General features: G+C 43.2%; 2 protein-coding genes across 2 annotated transcripts; one reads left to right on the top strand and one right to left on the bottom strand.

Annotated features, from left to right (window-relative positions):
- Positions 1–49: 49 nt before the first annotated feature.
- loxl3b (lysyl oxidase-like 3b) lies at positions 50–14,360 on the top strand (the record flags this gene model as incomplete). Its single annotated transcript, XM_084438063.1, has 15 exons — positions 50–181; positions 2,612–2,931; positions 3,207–3,370; positions 4,571–4,788; positions 8,863–9,067; positions 9,206–9,386; positions 10,427–10,581; positions 11,116–11,286; positions 11,601–11,756; positions 12,048–12,207; positions 12,638–12,881; positions 13,513–13,628; positions 13,748–13,884; positions 13,994–14,105; positions 14,287–14,360. Exons 2-15 carry the CDS (start codon positions 2,619–2,621, stop codon positions 14,358–14,360), a joined length of 2,406 nt encoding a protein of 801 aa, XP_084294189.1. The 5' UTR covers positions 50–181; positions 2,612–2,618.
- An 864-nt stretch (positions 14,361–15,224) lies between these two features.
- LOC311309535 (serine protease HTRA2, mitochondrial) lies at positions 15,225–19,059 on the bottom strand. The gene is made up of 8 exons (XM_084438862.1): positions 18,396–19,059; positions 17,958–18,162; positions 17,671–17,865; positions 17,547–17,579; positions 17,338–17,446; positions 17,155–17,224; positions 16,287–16,382; positions 15,225–16,192 (listed from the first exon to the last, which is right to left on the bottom strand). The coding sequence occupies exons 1-8, from the start codon at positions 18,872–18,874 to the stop codon at positions 16,027–16,029; spliced, it is 1,353 nt and encodes a 450-aa protein (XP_084294988.1). The 5' UTR covers positions 18,875–19,059; the 3' UTR covers positions 15,225–16,026.
- Between the last annotated feature and the right edge of the window lie 789 nt (positions 19,060–19,848).

Below are 19,848 nucleotides of genomic sequence, written 5' to 3'. Positions count from 1 at the left end.
AGGTGGACTTCTGCCCCCGTTAACAGGCGGATACTATTGGGAAATGAATGGACTACTTTGATTTACTGTAACTTAAAAAATAATATTATATAGGCCTACATATATATATAGGAAATATCTGAATAAGCATCCCATTTCCAGTCCACTGATAGCGATATAAGATTACTGAACCCATAAAAAGGTAAGTGTAATAATGAATCGGCCTATTAATTGTGAGAATGAGTAGCCTATATTATTTTCTTGTTTGAGAATGATCATCGACGGATAGCCTACGCTGCTGCATCTTAACGCACATTTTTGTGTAGCCTACCTGATACTCTTCAATGCAAATTCAAAAAAGTTTGTTCATTTTTTCTAGTTTGTTCTTATTTTCTAGTTTTGTAGCCTATGATAGCAACTTGACCATACAGCGCATCCTATGGCATGCTGTTGTTTTTTTCAATTCGAAGTCGATACGGTGTCCTACCGCTGTTGGTGCTCTGTCTCATGGAGAATATACAGTAAAAGGCTACAATTATATTTATTTTTTATAAACAGATTTCGGCAACTGCCTGTGCTATAAAAATATTGATCGTCTAAAACGTGTATTCTTATGGATATGCAGTAGCATATTAGCAGACAATATGCTAATTCATAGACAATAATAATTTCTTTTTTAAATGACACGAAACCCGTTAATACAGTATGTACCTTGGAACTTTAATAACCTCGTCATTGTAGTACTTGTCTGGAGTGTTCTTAGGAGTAGCAGGTTGACTAGCAAGATCTGAAGAATCATCGTATTTGATGGAGACTGAAGTCAGCATTGAGAATGAGATGTGGCATGCTTTAAATAAAGAAATCGTTCTTCTATTCCAGACAGTGAACTAGACTGGAATCTGAACTGCCTTCACATGACTTCTCAGACTGGCCTTTTCCATGTTATTTCCAAGATGTTCCCTTAAGGAGACCCTGGATTTGATTCACTTGGAGCCTGAGTTGTAGAATATGTATGTGCGGTGCCGCCTTAAGCCTTTATAACGGTAGCCTACTTGAGGAATCAAATGACACGTGAAAGATGGGGCACCCGATATAGAGAACCTCAAAGATTTAGGCCAGACGTTGATTGGGGATGATGGACGATTTGATCCTCATTCCAGTACCATATGGTCTTCATTTTGTATTTCCATTAGAGCCTTATTGGCTCTAGGCCTATATATCACTGATTTGATCACCCTTCCATTAGATATTTTCCCACTCAGTCTATCTGTCAAAATAATATTTCAACAACACACCTTAGTTGCATGATATTGTTGATATACCACTGAGGGCATTAGGACATCGTAGCCTTAGCCTATATGACCACGCTGTCCCAGACACGATATCACAACGATCAGAGTATAGAACCAGACATGCATCTGTGTTACACCATGTATGACAATTACAGCAAGGCTATGCTGATCTAGTGTATCGCTGCCCTGTCGCTTTGCGCCTTTCAGACTACCTGACACATGAGCACATTGTTATGTAGGGTCTTTCAGACTACCTGACACATGAGCACATTGTTATGTAGGGTCTGTGGCCCAGGGCGGAGCATGTGTGAGTAGCCTGGGTCCAGGCGTTCGAATCCGTCCACCCCAACATTGATTGCGGAGTTTAACGAGTTGATTCTGTCTGATATCAGGCTGTCTGTGGGGAACTGGGGTAGTGTGGTTGGGAATTGAGTGATAAAGACAGACATGTTTTGTAAAGGAGAAACTTTGTGGTTCTGTACAAATACCCTATTGTGTCTGCATTTTACAGTGAACACCCCCAAAGTGTACACGAAGGAGGGTTTCACAGCTGAACGTACAGTACTTAATGTTATTTGTATGATTGATAAAAAAGAAAAAATAATCTACTGTACTCCTATTGCATTCTCCTGCCTCTAGCAGACTAATGACTAACAAAGACATCATTATCTTCCAAGGGTTGGATAGGTCAAGCAGGTCAGAGTTGAAATACCACACAGAGGTCAGATACTTGGTGTGTGATACATGCCAAGTGTTTTCAGCAGCTACTCATTAATCAGCAATACTGTTGTCCATGTGATTTGTTTAGATTAGACGTATTATAGCTTGCTGGTTTTATCCTTTGAGGCGATTATATTTCAGAATGTCTCTTGTTATTCTTTCCCCACTACAGGCAAGTAAACATTTGACAGCTGTTTTAAATCAATGTGTTTGAGAACCTCTCTGTCCTTGCATCCGTCTCACTCCTAACGGAGGTTAACCATGTGCTGAGCATATTTTAAGGCCCTTTTTTGTAACCCTCTTGGTCACAGTCATGAAAAACAATGATTCTCAGTCTCTTCCTGAATACAGTGCTTATGTTTAACAGAACTTTTTTATATTACTAAAAACGATGTCATTAGCTAGATCTGTTGATTCAGTACAGTTTTTTAGGCTGTTCTGGACTAGCTTTTTATGTGGCATGATGCTCTATGCTGTTGGGCACTGACCTCTTAACTTTTTCCATGACCTGACAGAACATAGATTTTACAGCTTTCATTTATTTATTTTTTTACTAGAAATACACTTCCTGTTGTAGTTTTATTATCATAAATAAACATGGCCTCTTCTGGTTCCCACAGGTGTGTTATGGAGAACTCACGATGGTTGCAACAATGTGTCATTGTCCTCTTCTTCGGAGTTTGGCTGCCTGCCTGTCTGGCCCAGACCACACCGACAGCCTCACCTTCTGCCCAACCACAGAGCGAGCGTCTAAAGTTCAGACTAGTAGGATACCCCCGGAAACACAACGAAGGACGGATCGAGGTCTTCTACAAGGGAGAGTGGGGCACCATCTGTGATGATGACTTCTCACTGACGAATGCCAACGTACTCTGCCGTCAGCTGGGCTTCGTCTCAGCCACAGGCTGGACCCACAGTGCCAAGTATGGCAAAGGCCTGGGTGAGACTAACATAACCTTGAAATAGCACATTTATTACATGTTTATAACTGTATGCCACATGTATTACATGTTTTATAACTGTATGCCACATTTATTACATTTGTACATACGTTTGTTACACCATTGTTAGGCTCAGATTCATTAGTGGACTTACAGTTAGCATGCATAGTTTATGGCCTCACAGATGATAATGAATGACATTTCCTTGAAGTGTCAATACGTCAAAGCCATCATATTCTGTGGTGGAGCATTGGTGACTGGGTTTTCTGTGCAGGGAGGATCTGGCTGGATAATGTGCAGTGCAATGGAGGTGAGAAAAGCATTGAGCTGTGCAAGTCCCGTGGCTGGGGCAACAGTGACTGCACACACGACGAGGACGCTGGGGTCGTCTGCAAGGATGAAAAACTACCTGGCTTTGTCGACTTCAACGTCATTGATGTAAGAAGCATTAGTTCATTGAATAACTTGATTTACATGAACAAGCAGGAGTATATATCAACCAAATATACAATACCTCAGTATATGTAGTGAAAACTATCACAAAAGTGTTCACATACTAGGTCTCACACACACATGAAGTTCTCCAAGTGCATATAGCTTTAATTAGTCTGGTGATGCCAAGCCAAGACTAATCATTTAATTTAGGGCAATAAAGGGCAATAAACCCATAATTTGTGTTTAGCTAACACTTCTTTTAAACTACCCTTTCTGCAGCCTTCACTATGGAGTCTATAAGGCTTAACACACATGGCAAACATTTAACGCACCAATGCAACTCCACCTGTCACCACTCACCCCTGCCAGACACATGGTGGCCATTAGCCTGCACCTATACTGGGTGTGGTAGACTGGGAGCATGTGATTTAAGGAGCCTGGGGATCACATATTCTCAGGATTGTTGGTTGAACCCTTGGCAGAGAACTTGATGGTGACCTCTGCTCCTGGACTGACAAACACTGTCTGGGTTTTATAGGTCATAACATCTGAATTATTCTTGAACTTAGAAAGTGCAGTTGGGGTTATACTGAGTAGATGCAAGCTAGGGGCGCCATAAGAGGGGGGAAAGATAAGACAATTCCATGGGCCTTGCACTGTCAGGGGCCCTTTATAAACCACTATTATTATCATGAGGTCTAGGTTTGGTGGGCCAGATATTATGTTCTGTTGGGCTCAACATTTCTTGCAGTGCACCATTTACTGTGCATCTACTGTGCATCTACTTGCCCTCTTGTGTGACTACTTGCCCTCTTGTGTGACTTCCTCACATGTGTGACAGATGTGGCAGTTTAGAAAGGTAAGACTCGAAGCCTGTCTCCACAACAGGAAAAGGATCTGTTTCTTTCTGTATTTGCAATTGCACGCCTTCCCTTTATCTCCTGAGACAAACTTTCAATCAAAACAGACATTGCATCATCTGAAATCTTCCTCCGTTTCCTGTATTTGAGTCGAGTCTCTTTCAAATGTGGCCGCCAGACAACTAGCCAAGACCACAGACAGTTTCCTTTTCCACCCACTCTCTCTGACTAGTGCTAGTGGGATTCACTGAGCAGATAGTCTTGGCCATTAGCCATCAGTGAGAAGATATTCCCGTAGTTTCATCTTACCCAGAGACACGTGTGCCCCTGATCTCCACACCAGGTGCACGTGGATGAGAACAAAGTGGAAGAGGTGCGACTGCGGCCTGTGGTTGCCATGACGAAGAGGAAGATGCCCGTCACGGAGGGCGTGGTGGAGGTGAAGTACAAGGACAGCTGGGCCCAGATCTGTGACGTGGGATGGACCCCCAAAAACACCCGGGTGGTCTGTGGCATGCTGGGATTCCCCCACGAGAGGAAGGTGAACAGAAACTTCTACAAGTAAGTCAGAGTGACTCGCTTGGATTTTTCCTCTTCCCAGTATTACAGTAGTAGATCATCTGTTTAATTCAACATCCATGTCAAATTAGAGTGCTTTCTTTTGAAAAGCTGCGTGGTCAGTTTTCACACTGGGAATTCAGAATCAGTCTGAGCATTCTGGGACGTTACATCGCTTGGAGATGTTTTTAGAGACCTGTCTGTAATCCTGTTGGTATGTCCTGAGTTTCACTTCATTTGGCAGAGGCATAATAACAGCACACAAACCACAATTGGTCCCTCTGGCTTTATGGGATGAAACAGCAGTTACCATGGATACAGTGGTGGTGACCAGTACAGCCATTTGTATACAGACAATCTTTCCTGTCAACCGACATTATAAACAGATTGAGTCACAGAGGTAGTCTGATGAGTGAAATGTTTTTTTCTGCATATCGAGAACAGATATACTTGTTGTCCTTTGCTTTGTTTTTGTTTGTCTCTTTATGGAGTCTTGAGGAATGTAAGGTGATTGCTTGCAGTTGTTGGAAATTTTCTAACAGTGTTTGTCTTGTCTCAGTGCATTTCCCCAGTCCATTGTAAATGATAGTTAATACAAGTCACAAAATGAGGTACTACTCATATGCTCATTGAGATTGGAATACGAGAATGTTATGGAGTATGGAATATGTTATGGAATATGAGGACACTGATTCCATTGGTGGGCTCTGAACCCTCAAGTTTCCTCTCCCGCTAATAGCCTTAATATGAGTGCAGCATTCCAGGCCGGGCTCCAGCTGGAGGATTTTCCTCCTCTTGAGCAGATGGTTCACAGTAGTACGTGGGGGAAATGTGTGTTTTCTCTCAACCGTGTGTGAAGTCTGGGGCTCAGGGAAAATGCTGGCTTTAGAGGGGGGAGGGGGTCAGTGTCTCCAGAACACACAGACAGTGACAACGGGAGTCTAGCCAACCAGCATCAATAGTCTAATTGTTCTGTTCTTATCAAACCTGAGGTGAAACCTTGTGTCATCCTGCTGGAACTCACATCCATTCTTATAGTTCTCAACAGGTGGACACTGACAGATTGAGCCCAGTGATCAGATCCATTAGTCTATTTTAGTCTATTTATTAACTATTAATTAACCTCCATGTTGGTGTTGTGGCACAGAATTTCATAGGCCTACAGTATTCCTCTGAAATATTGTTTCTTTGATTTGAGAAAGCACTGCCTTTATGACAGCTTCCCAGTATGCTTTCATAAAAATACAATCCAAAGGTTTGCTCTGTTCAGTAACTTGATAAGGTTAGCAATATACAGGTTTAACATGTTCTGAATCACACAAACACCACCATATCATCCAGGAATACATCATTATAGACCTTTAAAAACTTTTGAAGGGAGACTTTATCTGAAATTAATAGAGAAGAAGGCTTGTCAGAATATTACCATGGAATGCCCCTCTCTTACCCAACGGATTGACTTGAGTTTAGACCAGTCTGTTTGACTACTTGTTTGCTTTACGGTCCGTTTGAACAAACATACATACATGGCAGTCTGGGACAGGTTCCTCTTTTGCCATGATGTTTCTGAGCTATATTCATGGGACAATATTTAGGATTGAGTAAAAAAAAAAAAAAAAAAAGTCGGCTTTTAATACGAGATATTTACTATTTCAAGTGAAGGTTTCCTATAATATTGATGCTAACAGATTGTGTTCCAATGACAAATTAGGAGAAGGAAAACTGGCCTCATATAGGCTACAGTAGAAGTTTGAAAGTAGTATACCAAACTGATATTTCCATTGTGCCTGTACATTTTTAACAACTGTAGTAGACACAAGGAATGTCAGAAATGTTGGATATGAAGCCCACCGTACTAGCCTGCTCATCTAACCTCCTCCAAAACTGTGAGTGTGTGTGTGTGTGTGCGTGTGTGTGTGTGTGTGTGTGTGTGTGTGTGTACAGACTCGGCATACTCATAACCTTCTCTTCCACACGACTAAGCTGCCTATGACAGCTGAAATAGAGCAATATTTAGCAAGTGGTTTGGCTTTGCTCTTTCTCATGTCAGCATTGTTCAGACCACTCCTGGTATATTTATATACATGGCCCAGGCTTATTTGGAAGCCTGGGCCATGTATATAAATATACCAGGAGTGGTCTGAACAATGCTGACATGAGAAAGAGCAAAGCCAAACCACTTGCTAAATATTGCTCTATTTCAGCTGTCATAGGCAGCTTAGTCGTGTGGAAGAGAAGGTGCTGTACAGTAGGTGTTCTGGAATTGTCTAGCCATATTATATTTGATTCTCTATTGTTTGTAATATAATTTCTGGAATCAAATAAAGTACTAAAATGTGTGTGTGTTTGTGAATGCGTGTGTGTATATTCATGAGTGTAGGCTGTCATGTATTTCCTAGTATCTCTGTGTGATGGGATTTTGCTGTTTCACCATTGCAGACGTCTCAAAAAGAGAGCAGCAGTCCCCAAACCAAAGATTAATGTTTCAGCTGCTGGCAGGTATATACTTAGGGGAGAACCCTCCGTCATTCCCCCCTGAATAGGTTGCGTCTCCGACAGTGGGTTTCCTGTAGAGCTAGAAAATAACCAGTTTTCACTCTTGCTTTTGATTCTTCTCTGGTAATAGTAGGCTAGTGTGTGTGGTCTAACTCATGGTTGCCTTTTCCTGATCTGGAGGTTCACCCCCATTCATTCTACACACAGCAAACCGCCCAGGGCCCAGATCAGACAGCCACTCTTACCTCTAGCCACACTAACTCAGCTCAAGCTAAAGCACGCCAACCCTCTGTCTTCTGAAGATATCCATTTTAAATGGCATATCTTTTCTTTTGAGCATGCAGCGTTTGTTGAAAATGTAGTTTCCCACTTGGTGAGCTCCTGTATCTCGGCATCATGTGGTTGTGTACCAGTGCCTCTGATTTTTAAATCTACATCTCAGAGTTGATCAATTTAAAAGGAATACCATAGGGGAAACAAATCATTGTTTTATTTATATAGCTTTCATTGCGTCTTTTAATCGAACCACATTAACATAGTTACCATTAACATCAAGTACTAATCAGCACATCAGAGAAGTGGCATGGGCTGGTGGATTAATTAATCACAATAACTAGTGTTACTGTATAATGCTCTGTCAAAAAGTGTTACTGTGTAATACTCTGTCAAATGTTTCCTATGTTAAACGCTGTGCTTTTTCATTGTGATTGATGTGTGTGCTTCATGTAACCTGTTGTACTAAGTATCTGTATGTAAAATCATCTCTCCCCTCACAAATGCAGTAAAATCATTTAACAAATGTTTACCTTGCAGGCAGACATCCAAAGCTAAAGCTAACTCTAAGTCTAAACAGAACAACTCTGGGGCTATCAAAAGGTAATCTTGGTTTTAAAAAAAATGTTAAGAGGGCCTTGCCTACAGTAAGCTATATTCACTACTATCAAAGATCTCACATAGAAAAGGTATCAAAATGGATGCTTGCATCTGTGGCCAGTTGGAGCCCTTATCTGGGTACTAGGACCATCAGGAATTTGAGATTGAAAATGTGCCCAGTTCAATAAAACCCTTTTTTGTAGTATTCAGACATGGTTGTAAATGCCCCAGGCATACTATACTGTCCACAAACATTTTTTTCTTCTTCAGATTTCATAAAAAGACCATTTTGAGAGGGCAGTTGTTAGATTTAATTCTACCAATAATACTGCATACATAGCTACAGGCGGTGAGATGATTCTTCTTCTTTTAGGAGCACATGATTAGATAAGAATTGTGCAAGACAAAGACTCAGGCCAGAGGGCTATATGACTGGCAGTGGCACTTCTTATAAAAAGCCTGTTTTTGGCACTCAGCTACTGACAGCTGAACATTCTTATTTATTTATTTTTAACTTTGTGTTCTAAGCAAACAAACAAAAATCCATCCAACATTTATTCATTTAATTGTAAAAACGTCTGGCACTGAAATAATGTCTTGGTTTAAAACAAAACAAAAAATGATGGGCCGGTCATGATGAATTGTAAGACTGAAACCTGTCTTATCCTGCCTCCCTCCCTCCCTGCTCTTCCCTCCATTCCTCGCCAGGCTGTACGCTGAGCGACAGAAGAACCACTTCCACATCCACTCTGTCGCCTGCACGGGCACGGAGGTGCATCTGGCAGCCTGCCCCCTGGAGTTCAACAAGGCTAACGCCACGGCCTTCTGTAGCGGGGGCATGCCCGCTGTCGTCAGCTGTGTGCCAGGACCGCAGTTCACACCCAACGGCATGAAGAAGAAACCCAAAACTTCGGTAAGGTCCCCCGTGTGCATGTCTCAGAAGAAGGACAAAACTTGTTACGGCAGACTGACACGTGTGATACCAGTGCTTTTCCTTCACCTCTGACTCAGTGCTGAGCGGTCGGGTGACTGTCTCCTCTCCTCCCCTCAGAGTACGGTGAGACTGAAGGGAGGGGCCAAGCTGGGGGAGGGGCGCGTGGAGGTGCTGAAGAACAATGAGTGGGGCACAGTATGCGATGACCGCTGGACCCTGCAGTCAGCCAGCGTGGTGTGCAGGGAGCTGGGCTTCGGCAGCGCCAAGGAGGCTCTAACTGGAGCACGTATGGGACAAGGTCAGGGGGCTGGATAAACATAAAATGCGACTTCATGTGAATTTGATTGTCTTTTGAGTTTGTCTTTCAATTCAGGATGTTTCTCTTGTTGCGCTGTTGTTGCTGTTTTCTGCTGACATGCAGAGCACCAAGGCATCAGAACAGGAGCTTCAGACGTGTCCTATCGTCCCACAGCAGACTGTCTCCTTTGGTATTGCCCGGGTGGAGTCAGACCTGTTGACTAGACATCTTATCAGTCATCAGCTGTCTGTGTGTGCAGCCAGTCACAGCTCAGAAGTCATCTGATATGCCCCCCAACCACAGGGCAGATTCTTTAAAAGGGTCACTGCCCACAGAACATTTAGAAAATGTTAAGAAAAGAAACCAACCAGTAGCTCAAAGTTGTACTGTAGAAGCTGTTTTACATGCAGCGGTTCTACATGTCATTAACCTTAACTTAGCTTGAAAACAACACATTCGTCTTCAAAACCACAAGCACTCAAGAATGAGAGAGCCCAGTGTGTACAGCCAAAACAAGCTGGAAATATGACCTGAATAAGGTAGTGTGTACAGTTCTCCCTGAGAACATGGGGCTGTGTTCAGTATGTAGGAAAGCTGGGTTGAAGCCCCAGGCTGTCCATAGAGAAACAACCAGACTCTGTAGGGGGGAGAAGGGCAACACCTTAACCAGGGGGGGATGTGAGAGAAGGTTACAATGGAGGTTTATCATAGAATGTCTTTGAGGGAGTTGCATACCTGGTGTGCAGTCAAATGTTTGTAAGACCACCCCTCAAATTTTATGTCTTGGAAACAATTTGATCAAATTAGAGAGGGGAAATACACTGGAGGAATTATTTGTGGGAAAAATAAATTTTTATAGTACAAACCATTACAGAATGTGTACACAGATGCACCGTATTGTGCTTTTGATATGGTTCTTTTGAGATCTCCATGTCACCATGTGTTTTAACTACTTTAGATGCACCTTTATATGTTCAGAGGCATTTTGTAGCATCTTGATCCAGGATCACGTTTGTCTCTCTGGATGCATGTGTTGGTAGGAATGGGTCCCATCCACATGAATGAGGTCAAGTGTCTTGGTCAGGAGAAGACCATTTGGAACTGTCCGTTTAAGAACATCACAGCAGAGGACTGCCAGCACGTGGAGGATGCCGCTGTGAGATGCAACACGCCCTACATGGGCCTGGAGAACTCGGTCAGAGCTTACCTGCCTATTCGACCTGGGACAAAATAACTATTTGAAATACTTTCAATCATCTTAGCGTTTGCTTGAGTCTGCCTGGTGTCAGGTGGGTGTTTGCAAATTTGGGGGCCGCACATTGGTGACATTGTGCCAGACAAGAGCAATCGTGCACAGAAAAGTGAATGAAAGTATTTAAAATAGTATTTGGACCATCTGTCATGTTTCTCTTGTATTTAACACACCTGTATTGACCATAGTAGACAAAGTAAGGAAAATGAATCAAAAGGACGCTTTTTTTTTGTTTTTTTAAACTTTGTTTGAGGATTGGACTGTGGTGAGAGGTGAACAACTCACAAGTGTTATTGCACTTTGAGTGTGTCTACTGACATTTAATGTTTCACTCTCATCAAACTAACAGCACATCTCCATCAAACCAAACAAAGAGCTTTAGAAATCCCTAACTGACAGTATGCCTGGCTGAAGGCATACTCCTGCCATAAACTCTGCTCCGCTCCACACGCTTCCTAACACGTTTGCTCCGCACAGATCCGTATCACAGGGGGGCGGACGCGCTACGAGGGGCGCGTGGAGGTGTTGACTGCGGACTCCAACGGGACACAGAGCTGGGGCCTGATCTGTGGAGAGAGCTGGAGCACCAAGGAGGCCATGGTGGTGTGCAGGCAGCTGGGGCTAGGCTACGCTAACCACGGCCTGCAAGTAGGTTATTAAAACCCGCTGAGGTGGTAACCATGGACAGCAAGTACAGTACATGAACCTCCAGCCAGCCTCCTTGCTTCGGGGAAATAGGCCAATCCTAACCCCGCCTGGTGGTGACCTCACAATGGTTACAAACCACTGAGAAACCATGTGACGGCCTGCCCCATTGCTAACCCCTTACCGCTGCACTAGCAAGCTACTCTGCCCAGCAGCACTGTGTGTACAGAAGGAGCGCAGACAGGAAACAGATCAGACAAGTCAGAGACAGGACAGGAAGTGCCCTTTCATTGAAATCCCATAGGGCCTCTCTGCAGATCCGGATAGTGGGCGGCCGGACTTATTATGAGGGCCGCGTGGAGGTTCAGATTGGGTCCAAGTGGGGCACAGTGTGCAGCGAAGGCTGGACCACCAAGGAGGCCATGGTGGTGTGCAGACAGCTAGGGCTGGGATACTCCATGCATGCCATTACTGTGAGTAAGACTGTGAGAAAACACATAAATACATAAACATCCCATGTGTGTTTGGAATTGAGCAGCATCCGATAAAGCTCACTGTAGATGTCCTATGAATGCACATACATTATATTTCTCAATTTCTGATCCCCACTGGATCATGGATCAAATTGTTTTTCCAAGATAGAAGGATGTAAACACGCACAAATCTCTCTCTGTCCAAAGTCTCCTAATGGATGCTGTGTTTGTGTGTGTGTGTGTGTGTGTGTGTGTGTGTGTGTGTCTCTGTGTCGCCGTCCCTCTCTTAAGGAAACGTGGTACTGGGACAGCAGCAACGTAACAGAGATGATCATGAGTGGAGTGAAGTGCACTGGGAACGAGATGGCTCTGAGCCAATGCCAACATCACAAGTCTGTCAGCTGCCAGAAGGCCGCAGCGAAGTTCGCGGCTGGGGTCATCTGCTCTGAGAGTGAGTTACAGCAACAGAGAAACATAAACATAAACATCATAAAGAGGTCTAACATACAAACAATGTTGTGTGGGGCTGTGTTCAGTATGTAGGAAAGCCAGGTTGAAGCCCAAGGCTGAAACAACCAGACTCTGTAGAGGGGAGAAGGGGATGTGGGGATGTGGGAGGTTGAGGTGGAGGTTTATCTTAGAATTTCTTTGAGGGAATTACATACCTGATGTACAGTCAAATGATTGTAAGACCAACCCTCAAATTAGACATTGTATGTCTTGGAAACAGAACGTCCTGATCATATAGAGAGGGAAACATGAAGGGCCGTTTGTTGAATTATTTGAAAACAATTTAACATTATTTACATGTGACACGTTCATTTACATTACATTAACCATTGACTATTGATTGACCATGCCCCTCCTCCCTCTGCGTTCAGCGGCGTCTGACCTGGTCCTGAACGCCCCCCTGGTCCAGCAGACCGTCTACATCGAGGACCGTCCTCTCCACATGCTTTACTGTGCCGCCGAGGAGGACTGCCTCTCCAAGTCTGCCAGCAAGGCCAACTGGCCCTACGGACACCGACGCCTGCTCCGCTTCTCCTCCCAGATCCACAACATCGGCAGGGCAGACTTCAGACCCAAGGCTGGACGCCACTCCTGGGTGTGGCATGCCTGCCATGGGTAATGGGAGCCCCTTCGTCTTCATACAGAGTTCTATGTTCAACCCCACCCACTGGTACAGTATACACCTAGAGAGAGGACGCGTTTATTCATGTAACCTTTATTTTGACAGGCAGTCATTCTGAGATTAAGGTCTATAGATTGTGCCGATTGGTTCAGTAAATGTTGACTGGTTCACAAAAAGGTTATGCACATCTATTTAGTGCTGGTGCAGGCCAAAAAATGAACAGTTCAAATCAGAAAAGTCCGCACAACAGTTACTGCTCCACCCAAGCAAGGTTTATTGCACTATAAACAACATTTCGACCAGAGTTGGTCGTTAGGTGAGTTTGATTGCATTGAATATATAAATAAATACATATCTTAAAACCATATACTGTACATCACGTAACAATGACTCAAAGGTTCCGTAGACAAATAAGCCACATTTTATGTAACATTCTATGTAACAAATCCCACTAATCAATAATTATATCACAAATTACAATCTGAGAAAGAAAGCAAAACAATTCACCATAATGCAATGCAATCAAACTCACCTGACGAAGACCAGAGAACCATTTATTTACTGTTCTACTATTTAGTCACTATTCACTGTTTATTTACTACAGTATGTACTATTCTTACACAGTCATTACCACAGCATGGACATCTTCACCCACTATGACCTGCTGTCTGCAAACGGCAGCAAGGTGGCTGAGGGCCACAAGGCTAGCTTCTGCCTCGAGGACACAGAGTGTCACGAGAGTAAGTCTGGGTGTCCCTTTACTCTGAGTAGTCTTTATTAAAAGGGGACAGGACATATCAGTCAGTCATTCACCAGCCTATGATTTCACGTGTTTCACCAACTTGTGCTTTCACTCCAGGTGTTTCTAAGAGGTATGAGTGTGCCAACTTTGGTGAACAGGGCATCACAGTGGGATGCTGGGATTTGTACCGGCATGACATCGACTGCCAGTGGATCGACATCTCCGACGTCAAGCCAGGCAACTACATTCTACAGGTGAACAGACCAACAGACACCCAATTATTGACAGAAACATTATTATTATTATTGACTGATTTAGTATTATTACTGATTTCCTATTGTGCTCTATTTCTCACCATTTTAGGTTGTTATAAATCCAAATTCCGAGGTGGCGGAGAGTGACTTCACCAATAACGCCATGAAATGCAACTGCAAATATGACGGCCATCGCATCTGGCTTCATAACTGCCATATTGGTAAGCTTCATGTCCGTCTTTTAAATAAATAAATAAATTAAAAATAATATATATATATATATAATATATATATATATATAAGGATAAGTAAGATGAATACATACATACTGTACACCTGAGCAGATCTCAGGCTTCTCCATGGTCTCTCACCTTTGACTGCTCCATTGCTGCCCCTGAACAGGTGATGCCCTCAGCGAGGAAGCTGAGAGGAGGTTTGACAAGTACCCTGGACAGCTCAACAACCAAATCTCTTAAATTGTTACACTTAATGGCCAATCTTGCCAAACCAGCAGAAGAACCAAATAAGGGAGGGGGGGTGGGGGTTGTATACAGTATAAAGGTATATGTCTCACACCGGAGAGATATGGCCCTCTACTAGTAGCTCCCTATCTGGATCCCATACGTCACATCAGACCAGACCAGACCAAACCAGACCAGACCAGACCAGACCAAACCAAACCAAACCAAACCAAACCAAACCAAACCAACTCACTACATCATGCTAAGCCACAGGGCAGAGCTCTTCATTTGAAGAAGACAGTATTATTGTAATTTGGTGAATGTGTCAGTTTATGTATGTCAAAGAGTTATTATACTTGAATACTCAAGTGTTCTTATTTTTGTAAACATTTCTCTTTGGTCAGATGGGAGTATATGCTAGAATTCGTGACAGAATGCTTCATAGGATTTCATACAAGTAGTCTTTTTTTATGATTGCTGTCTGACATGCAACCTTGTAATGAATGTAATGATGTGAATGAACTATTATTTTTATATACAATGAGTTTGAAAGGTGATCCAGGAGAGACATTTGCCTCATTCTGTTGAACAGCCATCTTCAGAATAATCTTGAATCATTAAAAGGAACTATATGCTGGTGCTTCTCTGTGAAACCATGATCATATGTGCACATTTGTGTAAGACGTCTCACCACATTAAGCATTACGCTTGTGTTTGGCTCATGTCCGTTTTTCACACAGCATTATGTACTATCAGGACCTTTTTAACATCTTGTCACATCCTGTTTACCTTCAAGCATTCTGTAACACGTACACACAGAAGAAAATGAATTATATGTGAATGTATTTATTGCCCTATTCAAGGTGCTGAGGACTATGCCAGACCAAAATAATGATCATTATTATTCATAAGAACATACACACAACTGTGGTGGCCTCATCGTGTGCCAATCAGTAAACTTAACATGTTCTCTCAGGGCCTGTACATGAGGGAAATTACAAAACACCTGAAATACTGTGTATGCCGATCCAATATCTGCTTTATCAAATAAAACATTCAAGGACACAAATGTGTGTGTGGTGTTTCAGACTTCATAGACTTACACAATATTTTTCTTATATAATAGTTGAATGCAAAGAAGACACTTTCAAAAGAGAAAATTATCAGCACTCATTCAGTAATGAAAAAAACACAGTAATAGTGTATCCTTTCATTTGCTTGAGGTACAGTACTTGCATATACAGTAGTTGAAATATTATATTCAGTGGCAATGTCCTCTTCCTAAATAGCCACTACAGTGTAGTTCCCACAGATAATGAACATTGAATGCCAGTATATGATAAGTTCATTCTGCACTTCCATGTAACAGCCATCTTTGTCTGCTCAAGAGATAACTTAGCATCTTCACCTTCAAATCCACACTTGTAATTCCCCAGCCTTCGGTTACAGATAACACTTCACATAGTATCAAACCATCTTTCCTGATTGAAATAACGCTAATCACAACTTCCTGTTACTGTATGTCTTAAACCACACGCAATGATAGTCTCGTGACAAACTGGCCAATCATAGTTTCCTCAGTGCATTCTCCTCCTGACTCTACTTGTGTTCTGCTCATCATTGGCCAAGGCATTTCTCCTCTGGGATCAATAAAGTTGACATCTATCCATCTACCTACCTATCACTCAGCGAACTCTGGTGTGATGTGTAGCCTGAGTAGCTTGTGTCCTCTCCTCACCACCATGGTGATGGCGTCGCTGGTGCGTACGGCGTTGTAGATCTCCTCCGTGGTGACCACCTTGGAGCCGTTGATCTCCACCACTATGTCACCTGGCATCATGCCTGCTCTGTGAGGAGGACAAGAGGACCCGAGTGAGAACACCTGCACGAAGACCGAATGGCACGTCTCGGTTTACGCACTTCCTGGTCCATGGCACTCACCTATCGGACGGGGAGCCCACGATGACCCTGTGGATCAGGGTGCCATGACTCACGTCTGGGAAGGAGGGGTCCCTCATTTGAAGCTCAGCGATGATACTGCAACCCAGGGAACAGAACACGACACGGTGTCACAATCCATCTCAACCCAGGGAAGAGGACACGATACGGTGTCACAATCCATCTCAACCCAGGGAACACGACACGACACGGTGTCACAATCCATCTCAACCCAGGGAACAGAACACGACACGGTGTCACAATCCATCTCAACCCAGGGAAGAGGACACGACATGGTGTCACAATACATCTCAACCCAGGGAAGAGGACACGACACAGTGTCACAATCCATCTCGCTGTTTAATAGCAGCAGTTTACACAGGATGGTCCTGGGCTGCACAATATTGGAAAAAAATGACATTGTAATACTTTTTTTTCAACAATTGCGATATTAAAAAATACAGGAATTTTCACCAGATGACTGAATAAAGAAGAATGACTGGTGATTCACTGTGCATGCAGAGCCTGCATGTCACTCACTAGCAACAATCTGTGAATCCAAGAACCCTTAAATTGGAGTAAATTGTATACCAGACTTCTCTTGTAGATTAGTCATGGAAAATGAGAACTGTGCAAGTTTTCCTTTTGTATCAAGCAGCAAAAAATGTTGTAGCATGACGTGTTTCAGTTCATCTGCCTTACTTACTTATATAGTGTGTGTGTGTGTGTGCGTGTGTGTGTGCGTGTGTGTGTGCGCGTGTGTGTGTATATATATATATATATATATATTGCACATCCTGCAATATGACTATTGCACATGATGATGCTGAAATGATATATTGTGCAGCCCTTGGCCGTCTATGGTGGTTACCTTGGAGTTAGGGTCAACATCATCACCCCAATGTACCGGCGCTTGGTCTGCGGATCTCCAGACCGTGACTCTAGGAAGACAATGAAGCGAAGAATGAATCACACTGATCTAACTACTACAGAATCGTTGAGCTTGTAGTTCCAATGTTGAGTTTTCCCTTTCATCTCGACAAGGTAACTTTACTTTTCTTCTCTGCGGCTTTGTCCAGGAAGTGTTTCAGCTGGTCTGAAGGAATGGCAAAAGAGATCCCTGCAGTGACCTTCATGGTGTTTATGCCGATGACCTCTCCATCCTATGGAGACAGCAGAGTAAACAGCATACAGTAGAAACCTACACATGGACGCCATAGCAGGTCCGACATTACAGGGAGGGACACGAGATTTCAAACTCACCAAATTAATCAGAGGTCCTCCAGAATTCCCAAACTGCAAGAAATAAATCACATTTATTGAACTTGTGAGGAGATGGTTATCAATAAAACCTGCCGGCCTCTATTTCATCCATGTCCCCACTCACATCTATGGACGCGTCTGTCTGGATGTAGTCCATGTTGGGGTTGGACAGACCCAGCTCCTTGCTGCCCCTCTGAACAGAGCTGACGATGCCAGAGGTGATGGTGTTACGCAGGGCAAACGGGCTGCCCATGGCAACCACAAACTCCCCCTGCCGCACTTCAGAAGACAACCCCAGGGGGAGAGTGGGAAGAGGATGCTGCAGAGTGAAGGACGGATAGTCAAATCACAGCATGATGGCCTGAAGAAGAGAACAGGACAGGACAGAGTGTTCATCAGCCCCTTTCTCACCTCGGCATTGATTTTGATGGTGGCGATGTCTGCCACCTGATCAACGTCTTGCACGGTGGCATTATAAGTCTGCCCATTGGTCAGCTTCACACGGACGCCTCGCTTGTTGGCCACGACATGGGCGTTGGTCACGATGAGCCCATCGCTGCTGATGATGAACCCAGAACCATTCGAAACAGCAACTTCCCTGCCAGAAAATGGATTCCTGAAACAGTAGAACTTGTTAGACAGCTTTGTCTCAAATTGGTCCCTCCACCAGATAAGAAATTTGGCAATTGTGGCAATAACTCCAACTTGCCCTCCAATTGTAATTGACACCATAATGCATTCACTTCATTATCATATCCAATCCAGTCAGAACTTCAAATAAGCATAGGAGTATCTGTGAGGTGCTGCTACAGAAAAAAAACAAGCAGTGTTCAACTATTTTTAACTCACCGGCCAACGATTTCAATATAGACCACAGCTGAAGTCGATTTTTCCACCACATCGGCAATGAAATTGTATTTGTAACGTGGGCTGTCGGGTTTGTAAGGAGAGGCACATTGAGCGGATAGCAACAGGCGTTCTAAGATCGATCCATAGAATGAAACGGGTCCCCTGTCACGAACATCCTCCGCACCATCTCCGTGGTGTATAAGTGCCACGCCACCAAGTCCCAAACAAACAGCGACTGATTTGAAGAGACCTGTCCGACCCGAGTCATTACTCCTGCCGCTTCCTGTACTCCATGATACAGACAGTACACTGGTGGCAAGACCGCCGTTTTCATCTCTCTTCGAACGTCTACTGCCGACTGAAGCACTGGGCACTTGTTCTAAAGTTCGTTCGGTCAAAGAGGTAAATCTGTGTCTGTGTTCCTGTGTGTATCTCCTGATCAGCCACAACAAGGGTCGATTCACAAGTGTTGTTGCCATGTTGCATCACCACGCTGAAATAACTTTACTTACAACTAATTGCTCACAATCCGTTGTTGATTGAATGGATCTGGACCATTTGTGAGGCACACAGATAAATGGGGGACCATACATCTAGATAAGCTATTAAAGCTGTCATTAATTACCTTCTTGTCGAAATTTCAATTCAACTATTTTCACAGCTGTCAAAATCGGACACCGGAAATTCATGTGATGCTTCGCGCGTGCGCACTGCGCAGACACGTCACATTCAAATTCAGTAGCGTTTTGTGATGTTCCGAACCCGTTTATATTTTATAGAAATAAACAGCATGCAAAACGCATATGATTGGTTTGATCATTTCTTGGTTTGAGCTAAATTTAAAGCTAAATTCCCACGTCGGGTCACTCGGATGACAGAACAGAGAAACATAACGTGAGCTCGCGAGACCAGGATGGTCTCACGAGTCTAGCGTAATGTAGAGCCATTTCCAATCCAATCCAACTTTATTTATAGAGCACATTTAAAACAACAAGAGTTGACCAAAGTGCTTTCCATTTCAAGCAATACAAGAAACACAACAAACACAGTAGGGCAATAGGAACTAATGGAACATAAGAAACACAACACAATAGGACAATAGAAACCAAGAAACATAATAAAAAATAAACTACTCAGCCTAATAAGACACTTGCAACACTGATATTCATGAAAGTAATTAATTAAATGGGTTTGGGTATGTACCTAACTGCACTGTATGTATCTACTGTAGCTATAATGGTAATAGTAGCCTAAGGTAACCAACACAACATTTCAAGGACATGCTATTGTTTGCATTTAATGAATGAATGAATGCCTGTACAGAAGGATGTGGTTTGCTATGTCAATAAAATACTATATGAACTGCAAGTATTTTGTTTTGTGTGATGTATCAATTGTAGGCGAGTAAACAAAATTCAAATGATGGCAATTTGTATAAGTCAACGGTACAGGT

Source organism: Borostomias antarcticus (genome assembly GCF_949987555.1).
Source record: "Borostomias antarcticus genome assembly, chromosome: 5".
In the NCBI taxonomy this organism is placed as follows: domain Eukaryota; kingdom Metazoa; phylum Chordata; class Actinopteri; order Stomiiformes; family Stomiidae; genus Borostomias; species Borostomias antarcticus.
This window is presented reverse-complemented; position numbering and strand designations above follow the sequence as displayed.